The sequence below is a fragment of the Phallusia mammillata genome, chromosome 6, assembly GCF_965637545.1.
Source record: "Phallusia mammillata chromosome 6, kaPhaMamm4.hap1.1, whole genome shotgun sequence".
In the NCBI taxonomy this organism is placed as follows: Eukaryota; Metazoa; Chordata; class Ascidiacea; order Phlebobranchia; family Ascidiidae; genus Phallusia; species Phallusia mammillata.
The window spans coordinates 15,817,835-15,833,252 of record NC_137257.1 but is presented as its reverse complement, the minus strand read 5'-3'; the positions used below and the strand labels follow the sequence as shown (position 1 = coordinate 15,833,252).

General features: G+C 39.1%; 2 protein-coding genes across 2 annotated transcripts; both read left to right on the top strand.

Annotated features, from left to right (window-relative positions):
- The first annotated feature begins 6 nt into the window (after nucleotides 1–6).
- On the top strand, nucleotides 7–3,204 carry LOC145233966 (COP9 signalosome complex subunit 6-like). Its single transcript, XM_080098732.1, has 6 exons — nucleotides 7–211; nucleotides 439–570; nucleotides 633–784; nucleotides 1,190–1,352; nucleotides 1,791–1,984; nucleotides 2,715–3,204. Exons 1-6 carry the CDS (start codon nucleotides 97–99, stop codon nucleotides 2,853–2,855), a joined length of 897 nt encoding a protein of 298 aa, XP_079954858.1. The 5' UTR covers nucleotides 7–96; the 3' UTR covers nucleotides 2,856–3,204.
- Nucleotides 3,205–3,963: 759 nt separating this feature from the next.
- On the top strand, nucleotides 3,964–10,663 carry LOC145233869 (uncharacterized). Its single transcript, XM_080098637.1, has 10 exons — nucleotides 3,964–4,311; nucleotides 4,370–4,435; nucleotides 4,817–4,938; nucleotides 5,522–5,672; nucleotides 5,745–5,859; nucleotides 6,071–6,180; nucleotides 7,571–7,750; nucleotides 8,288–8,488; nucleotides 9,563–9,656; nucleotides 10,353–10,663. Exons 1-10 carry the CDS (start codon nucleotides 4,215–4,217, stop codon nucleotides 10,483–10,485), a joined length of 1,269 nt encoding a protein of 422 aa, XP_079954763.1. The 5' UTR covers nucleotides 3,964–4,214; the 3' UTR covers nucleotides 10,486–10,663.
- Nucleotides 10,664–15,418: the final 4,755 nt, after the last annotated feature.

The following is a 15,418-nucleotide window of genomic DNA, read 5'->3' as shown; positions in this document are numbered from 1 at the left end:
TGAAAGTTTTGGTCTCAATTTTACGTGTAATAATATAATTGTGTAATGTCATTGCAGTTCCAACTTAATCAACACGATAAGTAATATTAAAGCACTATGGCTTCCACAAGTACATCAGGCAGCGTTTCTGTTAAACTTCATCCACTTGTCATTATGAATGTTTCTGACCATTGGACCAGAGTCAAAGCACAAGAAGGAAGATCAAAACAAGGTAATCAATAAATATGAGCTTCCAAGTCCACAACACAATATCTGGCTAGTTCTCTGTATACTGAGGTAATTAAAAAGTTGACCTGTTGTTGGACTTGGTAACATTACTTTGGTATATAGCAGTTGCTGAAATAAATCCTGCTTTGTGGCCTATTAGATAAAAATGTCCATACTCTATAGGTTTTAATGTAAAACGGTCCAATTTCACATTTTTCAATCTTATCATAGTTTTTGGAGCTTTAATTGGGAAGCAGAGTGGAAGATCTTTGGAAGTGCTCAATTCCTTCGAGTTGCATTACATGGAAGTTGAAGGCGATGTAGTTATTGATAGAAACTATTATTACACAAAGGAAGAACAATGTAAAATGTATTTTCAAAGATAAATTTAAATACATATTATTAAACAAAGATTTACTTTTCAGTTAAACAGGTTTTTAAAGATCTTGACTTCCTTGGCTGGTATACAACTGGGGGTGCCCCAAATGAAAGTGATGTAAAAATTCACAAGCAAATTTGTGGAATTAATGAAAGTCCGATTTTTCTTAAGCTAAATCCTCAAGTTTCATCCACTGATGTAAGTTTTTTTTGTGTGTTTTGGTTGTACATGTTAAATTGAGCTAGCCTTTAATGGTTGTTTAACCTAAGCTTAGGATACTAAGACATGTTTTGAACATATATTAAAAGGGTCACATACAGTAAAATAGTTTGTACTTCAAAAGGCAAGTTTGCATTCAACTTGGTTCCAGTTAAAAAACATATACCGCAGCTTAATTAAGTTAATTAGTTAATCAATTTTATTGCATAACAATTGTACATCCAAAAATATCAGGTTAAAAACTCTTGTATAGCTTAGAAAATGTTCTTAACCAGAATCACTTGTGTAGATGCACTCAACATTGTAGTACAATGCATATAAACGGGGAAAAAAACACCCAAACAAGTTAGCAAACAAGCACTTTTAGCTGTTTTTATTTTTTAGCTTCCTTTGTCAGTATATGAATCAGTAATTGACGTTGCTGATGGAAATGCTGTCACCCGATTGGTTGCTCTAAATTACACACTTGCCACAGAAGAAGCTGAACGCATTGGTGTGGATCATATTGCTCGTGTTTCTAACTTGGAATCCGGAACTGTCTCATCAGGTATTTACATGTTTATGGAAAGTAAAAATGGTGTGACAACCATTCAAAAGATTGTATATTAGGTGATTGTTTCTTATTCAGTTTTGAGAATTCAAAACAGTTTTTGTTGGTTTCATACCCAGGCTTGCGTTAAATACCCAATAATACATGTTTAATATTTTTGTTGGTGGAAGCCTTAACTTTCATGTGTAGACCAAGGTTTAGGCATGTTCTTCACTAGGTTAGCTTATTTTAAAACCAGCAAGGCTAGCAATTCCAGCGGATTGCTTTAAGACATGAGTTTTGTTCAACATGATCAACATTCCGGTATACCAGAAAGCTACTATCACACCACCACAAAAGCTCCGGTATACTGATAGTGGTATGCGTACCACATGTTAAGAACTACTTTTTAGATACATTTATACCTAACCCAGGTTACATTTTTTTATGTTTTAGCTTCTGATCACCTACACAGTCAACACAACGCCATTTCAATGTTGTACGCTCGCATTCAACTCGTCCTTGAGTACGTTCGTGCAGTGAAAAACGACGAACTTCCCAGAAATCACGAAATACTTCGAGCCGCGCACGCCCTCTGTCGGCGACTACCCGTCCTCGGATCCGAATATTTAACTGAGGATCTACAAGATGTAAGTTGAGCTATTCAATACAACCGAGATGAGCTTTTGTGTAAATTACATCTGTATATGAATCATACTATATCATAGTATACACCTATTAAAGGCGTATATCGAACCAGCTGGTTACCAAGCATTCCCATGTGTTACGGCTGTAGCTCTACCAACTGAGCTACACAGGCTCAGTGATTAAGCCGCCGAAAGTCGAATCACAAGCACCGTTGCCTGCCTCGTATGTTGCACATGTCAGCTTCGAGTGTGCCGTGATTGCTGGTCTGCATAAACGCTTTAGGGCTGATCCCAGTTATTATGTTCATATTAATTCGTTTGTATAAAAGAAATAACGTTTCAAAAATAGAAACAGTGCTTCGCAAACGGCAAGACTTAGTGCGCCATTGTAACGGGTATTTGCAGTTTATGTACTCATTATAACAGATCTAAATGTGAGAATAAATAGAGCAAATAAAAAAGTTTCTGTGTCATCGCAGTACTGTTGTTTGCATTTTAGTCACAAGTGCTCCGGCGAAATTTTTAAGTTTGACTTAAAGAAAAAATAGGTACCCAGCATTCTATTAGAGCACTGTAGGCTATAGGCTACATACGCTAATTAAACAATAGTTGAAATGATTAATATCTTTTTGCATAAATAACGCCAAAGGCTTGATAAAGTTGACTATCTTCCATACCGGCCGCATCCATCCCTGTTTTAGGCCTTACTTTAAACAAATGTTGTTTTTCACAGCAATACAGCGACGTGACATTGCTGATGTACCTCGGTGTTATGAGCAAAGGAAGCCAAACTTTAAACCAGTTTATTTCCAAGTTTAATGTTTTGTTTGATCGACACGGCGCCAGTCGAAGAATGCGAGGCTTGTTTTTGTGATTTTTATTGATGTACGTGAGGTTTGTGATTGGTCAATAGCGGTTATTTTCTAACCGCCATAACGCACATTTCTGCGCCAAGGAATTAAACACTGATGCTGTTTTCTGCCAAAAAATATTTTTGGCGGTTTGTCAGTTCGTGGCATTTTGTTTCTGGATATATTTTATTGCTGCATTGCACTGTTCCTAGGTTTGCAACAGGAGTTCAAAAGTACGACAATGAATTTTATAATTGTGCCTGATTTCTGTGTTGGCTTTCATTTGACAAACGATTAGGACAAACCATACGAGTTCAGTGCCATGTTTGCCTATGAACTATGATCCCACATAATACAAAGTTCTCCATTGTGTGTTGAAGCTATATTTAGTCTTAGGAGTTTTTTAAATGAAAAAAAAACTATTGTGTGTTCACAAAAAACGCAGTGTCAATAGTGAGAAACTGATTAAACGTAAACAGCGAATCATAGTACACCAGGCCCAATAAAGGCGTCATACCGAATCAGTCAGTCTCCCAAGCCTTCCCATATGACAAGGCGTAGGCTAGAAAAATCTAGCCTGCAGTGGGATTCGAGCCAATGACAGGAGACTTTCCGAGACTGGCGCTCTACCAACTGAGCTACAGAGGGTCAGGGCTGATCCCAGCTATGAATTTATGTTCATCTTAACTCAATACTTTATGGTTACGTTTTCATTCTGGTTTGTCATTAAAATTTAACGGTAAAATACAGGCCCCCAAAATCGATGGGTTTACGCCAAATGCAAGTTGATCAAATAAGTTAGAACCTAATTGAACAGTCCCTAATCAAACATAACCCATACAGGCATAAAACATTGTTGTTTTTATCATTGTGATTCATCATAATCAATTGCCTGATCGGGTGTAGTATTTACAACCAAGCACCGACTTTTACATGCCATAAAACGTCACCTTAAACCTACATACTCCATCAAACAACAATCCAAAGCTATCTTAATTGATTTCACCACAGCATGTAGTACATTTAAGCGTAAACATGTCATAAGTTAACGACTTTGAGTCAAGCATTGCGTGCAAACGCGTGCCCATATAACACCTCGTAATGTCATTCGCCTAATAGGGACGTTTCTTTTACGGCCGGATTGAACTAAGGCGTAAAACCTGAACACATCCTTCCTCTGGGCAAAACTACATACCTTTAAATGAACTTGACTGTCGAACTATGAATGACCTAACTAAAGGTAACAGCTAAAACAGGAAGTCTTGTAATTTTATCATATATAGCAGCTTTTAATTGTCAGGTTGCATAGCAGCAAAGCCTTGGGTTCCAACATATAGTGCGCATGCAAGCTCTCTACATTGCCCTATTCGTTAGCAGGAAATATGTCACGACAGTTTGTAATCTACTTAGTTTTGGGGACCTGTTATCTATGGCCTTTTGATTGGGTTGCTGGAAGCGATTTGTATGATCAAAATGAAGGTGAGTCTATACGTTGTATCGTCGCGTAACAGTTTTTAATTGATTTGGGTTGATACAGGTGGACCGAAGCCACTGGTTTGCAAACGAGTGGAAGATGACTCCGAAATAGATGCTCCGTTAGCACGTAAGTACAGCATACTATTTCGCGAGATATGCTTTATCTTGGCAGTTAGGTCTATGTAGGCTATGTGCCTTTCTTGAATGTTACCTATAAGTTTGGCAAAAATTCGACTCAATATTTTGAGAAAAAAATAGTATTTTGCTAAATGGTTCACCACACCAGAAATATTTCAGCTTCTCATACTTTCTGTTGATTTAAAAACGCCCCTTAATAAAAAAGATATCGATAAAGGTTTAGGCACATAGAGATTATTGCTTTAGGATTTCATGTGAGAAGTAGTTAATTTTACGAAATCATTTGTGTTGGAATAAAAAGTGGTCAAATTTGAAAGCACCAGGCTTTCTTTGGGCCAGGTGGTAAGTAATGTATTTTAATTTTGTATAGGGGCGTATGAGCCAAATATCCTCGTTCCTGTTTCACACCGTGTTTACTGTGATTGGAGAAAAGGCCAAGTTTGCAACACTGAAGAGTTTGAACGAAATGGCGGTGCAATCAATCTTGGACAGGTGTGAAATTGCGTAACTTGGCGAAAATTCTGCTAAATTAACCAAAGACAATTGAGTAAGCTGTAGACAGTCCACACTGCTTCAACCTATGAGATGTCATCAATGAAGCTGGTGACAAGACATATACCGTATATTAACTAGCATAGCCATCTAACGGCACTCCAGTTTATTGAGAGTAACCGGGTACCAATGGCCAAGCAAACTGCTCGAATGGTCCGACGCGCCTGACCCACATAATACAGACATAAAAAAACCTTGATCGGGTTTGTCCCAGGGCGCGTCCTAGGTTCGAATCCCGTAATATAGGCTACATGTGATGTCGGCTCAGTGTCAGTAGGCTATTTCAAAATAAAAGCATCAATGTCAAGTAAAATGCAGACAGTGTATACTGTTTTGGCCCATAAGGTCTCATCAGTGCAGCTGGTGACAAGACAGGTATTGGCTAATAACCGTCTAACGGCACTCCAGTTTGTTGGAGGTAACCAATTCTGTTAGATCTTACAACTGGACTTATTATTTTTATCCACCTTACAGCACTTTTTTGTATCAAAAACAAGTAAAACCTGTTCATTTTATCAACCAGGATATGGACTTGGGTGAAGAGAGCTTCAGTTTGTTTGCCCACATTCGTTTGCGACCCCGAGACGGAATGGATAATTGGGGTGGACGCATTCTAAGCAAGCGAACTTCATACAAGACAGGGTGGCAATTTGTTGTGCCCAGTTTCTACACACGTAAGTTCAACATGTATTCTACTTGCATGATTGAATTTGGGAACAGTAATTCACAAGAACGATATTCTATAGGAAGCATTTCAATGTATATGAATGACAAACCTGGACACATAACCTTCGGAGAGTCAATGATTCCTGACCTGACTTGGGTGACGGTTGGTGTAACTGTGGATAGAGACACATTCAGGTAGGACATTTTGTGTACTTTTGACAACTCAAGGTTTTTTTTATCTTCAAATCAAGGAAAACCAGTGACTTTAGTAACGAATTGTTCGCCCGTTTGTAATAGAGGTGACGTAGTAGAATTCCCAGCGGCCCGAGCCTGGTCTAAACCCGAACATACGACTGTTTCCCCCCAAAAAAATTGTGTTCTGTGTATTTTAACCTATTTTTTACAGAAAGCAAAATTTAGCTACTGTGCAAGCCTACTACAATGGACAGCCCGACGGAACGCCGTACATTGTTGTCATGAATACAACACTATCATCGGATGCACCGTTAACAATCGGTATATAACTATAGTAAAATACACAAAAGTTTCGGGAGATGAAAGTATGTAAGCTGTGGTTTCGGTTATGCTTTTCTACCATGCGGTATCGGTTATTTATTACTTTTTTAATTTTTTAAGACTTTACCCTGCGAAAACGGCTTGTGTGCAAATGAAATGGTAATATGAGTTGTTTTTAGGCCTCATAGGCTAGCCTACCTTTAAAACCAAGTCCGACTCGAAGAAAATAACCATTAGAAGCCCTTACTAGGCGCGAAAGGTACTATCTACTAAACCAGGGGCGGGCAACTTCTCCAGTCGGCGGGCCTGATATGGGAAAATGAAGTACTTGGCGGGCCGGACTCCTGAATCGATACATTAATCGCGTATTTATCCAGTGATTTAAAACGGATTTTTGACCACCTAAACCAGGGGTGGGGAACCTTTTCGTTTATAAAAGCTACCTAACGATTTATCGACACTCGTGTAGGCCGCATAGACTATTTCCCAGGCCAAGGGCAGTGATGTTCAAACTTTTTGACTTACACAATGGTCGTTTTGCTATTTCCTCGTAGTTTGTAGGACTTACGGTCCCAGCTAATTAAAATTCCTCACTACATTTTCATCTTCACTACAACATTCAGGATTTATTTAACCTAGAAATTGCTGAACCTGGAGTTTTTGGTAGTCCTAACTATGGAAATCGCTTTATGTACCACTATGGGACCACATGGGTCTTGTTTGAAAACCGCTGCCCTGGAACTAATCAAAAAATAATCTGCAATAAAGTCAAAAATACGTTTCTGTCTATTTTTTTCAGCGCCTGGTGCAGTCGGTTATATCAACGTCTTAAAAATGTATTTTGCCATCGAAGGCCGCACTTAGTGCCCTGAAAGACCGCATGTGGCCTTTAGGCCGCAGGTTCCCCACCCCTGCCTGAACTAGGCTATACGTGTGGAAACAAAGAAAACCGTTAAAGTAGGACACACACAAGGTTGGTAGTTATGTCGTAACAATGGACGTATGGTGCAATGGTAACAACGGCGGGAAATTTTTTTGCTATTGGGGATCGTTACTGTGCGTTACAACTGTAATTTGACGTAGTAAGCAAGTAATGGGGGATTGCGGCAGACTGTGGCCGCGGGCCACATTATCATGTAAGACCGGAAACTGTCCGCGGGCCGCTCAAAATCCCGTCGCGGGCCGGATCCGGCCCGCGGGCCGTATGTTGCCCACCCCTGTACTAAACGAATCAATAAATGTGGCACACCCAATGCATGTACACATTAGTGCAAACAAAATGACATTAGGACCGAATTAATACTTTTTACAGGAAAAAAACAAATCAGACGAAACGCCTTGCACAACTTTATACTCGGTTTTAAATGTTTTCACTCAAAATTCACTTAAGGTCATTGGATGTACGAAGACAACACACTTCACAGAGGCAGGAAAGATTGGAGAAGCCCACAACGAAAAAGACACGTGCACCGTTTCTTTGGTGACATCAGTGATTTGACTGTGTGGAAAACACCCCTCTCCCCGGAACATATGGTACAGTATTCTGACGATACTGTATCGAAGTGGATTGGTAGGTTTGGCGATGTGAAATAGCAAACAACTTATACGAAGGTCCAGTGCTGGATTAAGGGTCTGCTGGCCTGTAGGCACAATTTATAAGTGGCCTGAAAATCAGGATTGCCAATTAAAAAATTAGAATTATTAGTGTTGCCAAATCATTCTACTGATTTTAAAGTGGCCTGGATTTTTGACTGGCCTGTAGGCACGTGCCTACTTTGCTTAATGGTTAATCCGGCACTGCGAAGGTCTTAATTGAATGGCCGAATTTGATAAACTGGTAAAAAGCTTTGGTTTAAAACACGCCTAACCAGCAACAGTATTTATTTGTATCTTACCATGGCCCATTTGTGTGACTTTACATAGAGGCAAAACAGCTCAAAAATGACAATCATACTTAAAGTTCTCAGTCTGGGTATTTGATGAGATTCTATTTTGGGTGGAAATACTAAATGCACCAAAAAAGAATTGGTATCCGCGAATGGGGTATCAATAAACATTGACGATAAAATTATGGTTTTGTAGTTTAACTCGTATTTCTTACGCTAAGGCAATACGCAGCCATGCCCTCGTTCCTGGAGATATTTTGACTGCAAGTGTTACAAAGTTTTTCCCACGCCTCTCAACTTCGATAATGCGTGGATCAAATGTGAGGAGCAAGGTGGCCGCTTGGTGGTGATAGACGAAAGCCCGATTCAACAGTTCATTTGGAGCTTGGTTGTGACGTCATCTGACCAAGATTTTTGGATTGGTAAGATTTTTGTGAAGCTAAATTTTAGTGTGTCCGTTTTAGTTGAAATTGTGATTTTTATAGTGTGTCAAATTTAGTACGCCAGGCCCACCGAAGGCGCCATACCGAGTCAGCCGGTCACCAAGCATTCACCACCATATGGCAAGGCATGGGCTAGAAAAATCTAGCCTGCGATGGGATTCGAACCCACGACAGTCGTCTTTCCGGGACTCGCGCTCTACCAATTGAGCTGTGTCAATTTTAGTTGGGAATATGATTTATAGCATGTCCATTTTAGTTGAGAATATGATTTCTATACTGTTTAAGTTTTATTAAGGGAATATGGGTTGTAAGGTAGGCTATATGTTTTATAAAATTTATTCTATATTGTGTCCTTTCAAAGAAGATTATTTGCTATAAGGTTGAGGTGTTATATAAGTTAGCATGTTGTAGGCATTTTTGTACGCTACCGTACAACAATAATTATAATTTATGAAAAAGGGACATGTAAATAACAAGTCTGTAAAACGACAAAACTGACACTTGTAATTAAAGAGTGTGAAGCCATAGTTTAGGGGGAAATAGTAATTTTATCTAAAACTAATTTAAGTTCTGTAAAGTATCTTCTTTCGTTAGCCACAAAACCACTGCTTTTACCACATCATAGTCAAATTGTGGAGTTAGGTTGTCCTTCCTTCTAGGCCGCTTTACCTACGGCGGTAGAGCGGTGATGAATCGATTATACCTGGAAAAACCCCATGTTGCGGAATTTCCGTGGCTGGTGCAAGTTGTAAGCTATAGGCTACTGAAGCATTTTCACAAGCTGGAACGTCTTTCGTTTGCTTTAGTAAAAAAAAATATAAACATGAAGCATTACCAATGTCAAACTCAAGAAACACTTAAATTTAACAACAACAAGCATTTATATTCACTAAGGTGCTAAAAATTTAGCATGTGGGGATACACTCCAAAAGCCTTGTTTGAGGCTGTACACAAGATATTGCATGCGTTTGGAACCCAAGCTATGTGAAAGAGTTTTCGCCCACAACGTCATATGTAGCCACACAGACTGCACGAATCTCATTTGTTTTACAGGTTTGAACGACACACTTAACGAAAACATATGGAAGTTTTCATCGGGTTTTGAGCTGAACTATTTCTTAGGACAATGGAACAACTTTCCGAATAAGTAGGTGTATATTGTTAAACTCAGTCAGCTGTGCATATGTTTAAAACCACTTTTTCATCTTGCTGTGGTTTTATCTTTATACTTAATGATTTTGCAAAGATGGTCTGGTTGGCAAAGATTGTCTAATAAATAGGATTTGTGGCTTTGCCTTTTGTGATATTTTGCGCTAACCCAGCGTTTCTCAACCGGGGGCCACTAGGTGTTTCCCTGAGGTCTATACGTTCAGGTATAGATATACCCACAAAACACCTTCAAGTCGTCAAAATGACTACTTTTGTCAGATGAGCTATTTGCCTACACTTTGTGATACACTTTTTTCCATAATTCGTTATGCACGTAATTTTGTATTTTTTGTTGAGCAGAGACGGGATTTAACGGTTAATTCAATCAGGGGTCGGCAACCTTTTTTGTACTGCGGACCGGTTTGAAACTAAATTTTTCATCACGGACCGGTATTTAAAATTACAAATGTTCAACACTGAAAACTAATTACAGTTATTCCAACTTTGATACAATGTAAACCTTCAGAAATTTTTCTGCGGCCCGGTAACAAACCCCTCGCGGACCGGCACCGGGCCGCGGACCGGTGGTTGCCGACCACTGAATTAAATGGAAGATGTAGTCTAACTACCAAATGTGAAGGACTACTAACATTTTTTTGCCATTGCCACTTTACAGCAACATTTTAACTTTCAGATTCCCAGACAAGGAATACAAAACGGACGATTGCGCCGAATTACGTAAACTTTATGCCGGTCAGTGGAATGATGCAAACTGCAACAAGTTCAACCCGTACATATGTGAAAAAGAACCGGCATTCTGTCCTTAACACGATGCACTTGCCAAACAACACAAATCAAAAACTGGCCCTTTTTTATTTATGTAATTGTATGATGTGTTGATTTTTTACATGCTACCAGTCTAACAAAAATGCATTGTGTGTTTTTGCTAAAAATAATTGCGATTATGTATCGTCCATAAGGCATAAGTAAATGTCAGTTTTGGAAGTTCGTTTTAAAAGTCTTTGGCTCAGTTGGTAAACACTATTTTTTCACTGTTTAAATAGAAAGCAAAATGTCGTCCGCATACTGTAAAATTGATTGCAACCCTGATTGCTTCACACTAATTTAAAAAAAGGAAAATGAAATCACCCTAAAATGGAAAATGAAATAATCAGGCCTTACCCAAACGGCAAGTTATGTACGTATAGGGTATCAAGGGAAAGAGGGCGTCACATACTTTTGTAGTTGAGTTTTTTTACTGTCTCAGTATTCAATCGTAGGCTACAGTCAATTAAGAATTTTCCAGTGTACTGAATCTTTTATCATAAATGTTAAATACAACCATAAATTCAAATTTGAGGCTCGCTCAAGAGCCATCCATAGTATGGTGCACCGAAATTTTTGAGGGCAATAGGGTTAACCGGACCCTAAAACTAAGGCAACACACACGTAATTGGTAACCTAGTAGCCACACTAACACTGTAAAAAATACAAAACCGAGCAGTCCTTTTTTAGTAGTCAACAGTTTAAAGGTAAACGTTGGTTTAACGTTACTTTTTTCATTGCTCAAATATAACGGCCATCGATGGCCTTACGATCGTAAGCCGCAAAGTGTTTGGTAGATTAAGGGTGCAGGGTTGTAGGCTATCAGTCAGGATGCGGATATATGGAATTGACACGTCAAGTAACTGGGAAGGCGGTTACATAGGGCTCATCAGTATGCGTGTATCCGTTGTATTAAGGAAGGAACGCACAAGTCGATGCCACGACCGAACAGCCTGTTCACAGATAACCGACAATTGGGCCTTACTATACCTGACCTCGAATGCTTTGACTAGGTCACCGTACGTTTTAATACATTGCTTCAATGTTTTATTGGAAAAGTGACGCACCAATTATGATCTGGACTTTCAAGTTCAAAAGCATTTGCTTGTGTTTTGGTTTCTGTTACAACACATTGGGCGAGTGGGAAAACAAGGAACTGTCAATTTTGGTGTTCGAAAGCAAACTGGTTTTTAGTTCTAATAAGTTTTAGAGAAAACTTTTCTCTGGTCAATCCTGCAGCTTTTAGTTTTACGTACGAAAATGAGCATGAGAAACAAAATATGTTTATATCTTACACAACACAGAGAAATTAAAATCATTTGTTAAGTAAAATGACAAAACGCATCAAAAGCGTTTTTTTCAAAAAAAATGTTGTGTAGGCTAGTGTAGCCTATGGGAGATCATCTAAAAAAGTTACTTTAGGTCACAATTACACTATTCGTACACACATACACAATTAAGCCCACTACTGCATACACAGTACAAAACTTCGGTCAGCATAGTGAAAGCCGTAACGGATACATGTGGCTGTAATGCAACGCCTGCATGGTTATAGGCCTCATACCGGTATACTGACACCACATTGCCGAGTATAGAATTGAGCGTCTAACATCAACAGACCGCACTGACACCAGCGTTTCTGATGCTTTTCCGGAGTGCTAGCAAGCACCTTTCACCACAGAATGCACATAGCCATCAATGGATGCAGTTTTATACCCGCTAATGATCGACGGCAACGCTATGCTAAACGCCATGCATTAACTAGTGACTGGCTGACCAGCAAGACAACAGGTGAGCGGTTTAGATAGTTGTTATTCACTATGTTTTAAAGGGACTGATTTGACTTTTTAATAGCTTCAACCTTCTTTTAAATTAAAATACAAGTTCGTTTGACCTGCGGTTTCATAAAACAGCTGTTTAGAAACATTTTTATATTCTTCTGCTGGCCATGAGGCGGCGTATTGACCTAGAAACTGTTCAAAGAATATGAGCTAATTAATAAACCTATCATGTTACAGGTTTAACCAGCACAAAAGAAAGGCTTGGTCCTTAATAGTTTATTGGTAAACCCTAGTTTAAACTTTATCAAATGCCAAAACAAGTAAAATCCATGTCGCTTTTGTACCGTAGCCATGGCAAAAAGCAATTAAGGTTGCGCCAACGCAATGCACCTATTATATAAGTTTTTCCACTTTACCAAGTAATTTAACAGAAGGTGGTGTCGCCTTCCTAAGCAAACTATTTGATATAATATACCATGTTGCAATGTTATAACCAGCAATTTGCGACTGAATTTGTATAGAGGAAGTCCTTGTTTAGGTTTGCAGCTCTATCCAATCAAGTCCCAATATTGCATCACTACTTTCAGCCTGCTGCGTGGGTATAGAGACAACGAAACGTTCAAATTTATCTCTGACAAGGTAAGGTGCTGTGATCTTGCCTTAAGATCCTATCTAACATTTTCAAAAGTTAGATTGTTTGCATACTACAAAAAAGCAATTAGAGTCAAGTAACGTTAGATCTAATTATGTGCTACAAAGTTTTAAATGAATGCCAGACCAAGCAGAAAAGGCAATAGTTATAATGGTAAAGGTTGTAACAGGCATTTGTGGTAATCACTTGATATAACTGCAATATGTCCGTGGTGCGTTTTGAAAACTGATTTTGCTTACCGAGCACTGTTGTGACAACTGATCAAGCTCAGTATAACATTGACACATCTATAGCGATAGCCTTAACCAGTCCTGTAAGTTATCCAGCAATACATTTTACCTGACGTGTATGTTGTTAGTTCGATCAGTTATAGTAGAACACCAATATTATTCGTTTGAATGAACTACGGTTAATGGATTTACGTAGCAAAGCGTTCTAAACAGCTTTCAAGCAAAGCTGTAGGCTACCAGTTTGGGAAGTTTTCAAAAATTTTCTCGAAGAGTTGTTGCCATAAATGTGGGTAACATGCATTTGTTATAAATAGGGAAAACTTAGTCAAGTATTTGCATCGATCTAACTCGGGATTTCTAGTAACTTTTTTGCGTCGGTTTTGCATTTTCTAGTTGCCAATTAGCATGTAAAGATTCTTCAGCCATTGGAAACTATCTATGTACAGTGTGTTAGCATTTGCATCCAGAAACTTGTAAGCGAATGAATTTGGCGAAAGCATGAAAGCTTTTCTTAATGTGTCTTGGCGATGGGCAGCATCCTGCAAGTCGAGCTGTTCATTGTTCGTTGCTAAGTAACAAACGGTTTATGGAATGCACGCATTGTCATGAAAGTGCCCCGCAGGAAGTAACGCAAAGGAAAGGGGGAAATCAAGCCTTTGTTTACAATAAGGGGCCCTGGGAGTTAAAAGGCCCAGTTAAAATGCTAAAATAGTATTTTTAAGCCAAAAACTGAGATATGCAAGAATAAAGTGATACATGGTATCGCAAAATATTTTTTGCTGTAAGAAAATGCTTTAAGCTGCTAGAACAAACCGAATCAAATCATGTTTCGAACTGTCCACCTAATTTTCAACAACCCTCTTAGTTAATATTTCTAAACCACGCTGTTAAAACATGTAAAATTTTCCCGAAATTAGATACAATTATTTCAAAACGCTTTAACAAGCAAAAAAACTGAACGCCTATATTGTGCATGGTGCAAGACCACAATAGTCAAACCACCTGTGGTTTAGACGGTTAAATAAGGCCCGGATAAGGTCCACCGCGAGTTCAGATTGTACCACATTGTGGTTTCTTTTAGCTGTCGTGTGCATGCTTGCACATATACGATTTTGTATATGGCAAGACCATTTTCAAGATCTCCAATCTTCTGTTAAGTTGATTTGCACCTCTTCGAAGAACAAATTATCATTTGTGACTTAAATCTAGGTCAATTTGCTTTGTTTTTTTCTTCTCAATTTTCTCGCAAGTTTAATAAAGATATATGCATCTTGGTAAACGAGACACGGTACTTTAAAAGCTGATACAGATGCTGTAATAATGTAACAGCCATGGCATGCCAAACCATTTAAATGCCTGAATGCATGTAGTCAGTTTGGATAACATACTTTGTCACTAGGTGGCACTATATAACTAACAGAAACAGAGCATCCATTGCTGTGCATGTGTCGATCGAAATATGGGCCTACTTGGTGAACTTTGATCCCAATTGTTTTTTTAGTTTCTGACACAGGATTGTGGCCTTTGTTGTGTTATTTATAGATACATACCCTTGTTTCGGTGTTTTGTGGTGATCCTAAATGTCAATTTATGAAATCGTAGGTTGATAAATCGTAGAACAGTCTTACGTGTCACACAGCCGTCCCACACAATTTTGAGCTCCTCAATGGCTCACGAATATTTGTAAGCTGATACATGGTGGGACATCCGTTGCTATAAAAATGACCACATATAGACAAAAGCGTGGGCTGAACCGCATTTAAATCATTGTGCAATGCTGCTGCTGTATGCGGGGACCACGGCCTGCTGTTACGTCGGGCTGTTTACGGATACTGACGTCAGCAACGCGTGACGTCACCGGTTCCGGGCTCCCACGCGTTGTATCGTCAGCCGGTTTTAATCAAAACATTTGCGCAGGCTCTTTTCCACAACAGAACATGTCACGAATGGCAACAATGCAAAGAGAACGAACTGCGAGATCAGAACACGAATTGAGACGGACGATTGTTGCCACAACACTCGTCGTTCTATTTATATTATTGCAAAATCATTCCCGAATGGCACGCGTCGCGATTGTCATCCCACCATCACGCAGTTATACACGGAAGTATTTTCCTACTGAACAGTCACTTACCGAAGTTTGCAGGGACCGTGAGGGGGACAAAGTGGCTATGACCCTCTATTGTGGTTTCATTTTAAATAAGGACAAAATACAAACACGGCTCTTGTAGGCGTTTTTACTCTCCTCTCAGATTAAAAACCAAAATGGCGT

Bases quoted from the DNA above. Each gene is read 5' to 3' on its own strand.
- LOC145233966 (XM_080098732.1), top strand. From the start codon at position 97: ATGGCTTCCACAAGTACATCAGGCAGCGTTTCTGTTAAACTTCATCCA. The intron at 1,353-1,790 runs GTATTTACATGT...TTTATGTTTTAG, and splicing joins ATCCGGAACTGTCTCATCAG to CTTCTGATCACCTACACAGT. The intron at 1,985-2,714 runs GTAAGTTGAGCT...TGTTTTTCACAG, and splicing joins TAACTGAGGATCTACAAGAT to CAATACAGCGACGTGACATT.
- LOC145233869 (XM_080098637.1), top strand. From the start codon at position 4,215: ATGTCACGACAGTTTGTAATCTACTTAGTTTTGGGGACCTGTTATCTA. The intron at 6,181-7,570 runs GTATATAACTAT...AATTCACTTAAG, and splicing joins GGATGCACCGTTAACAATCG to GTCATTGGATGTACGAAGAC. The intron at 8,489-9,562 runs GTAAGATTTTTG...TTTGTTTTACAG, and splicing joins TGACCAAGATTTTTGGATTG to GTTTGAACGACACACTTAAC.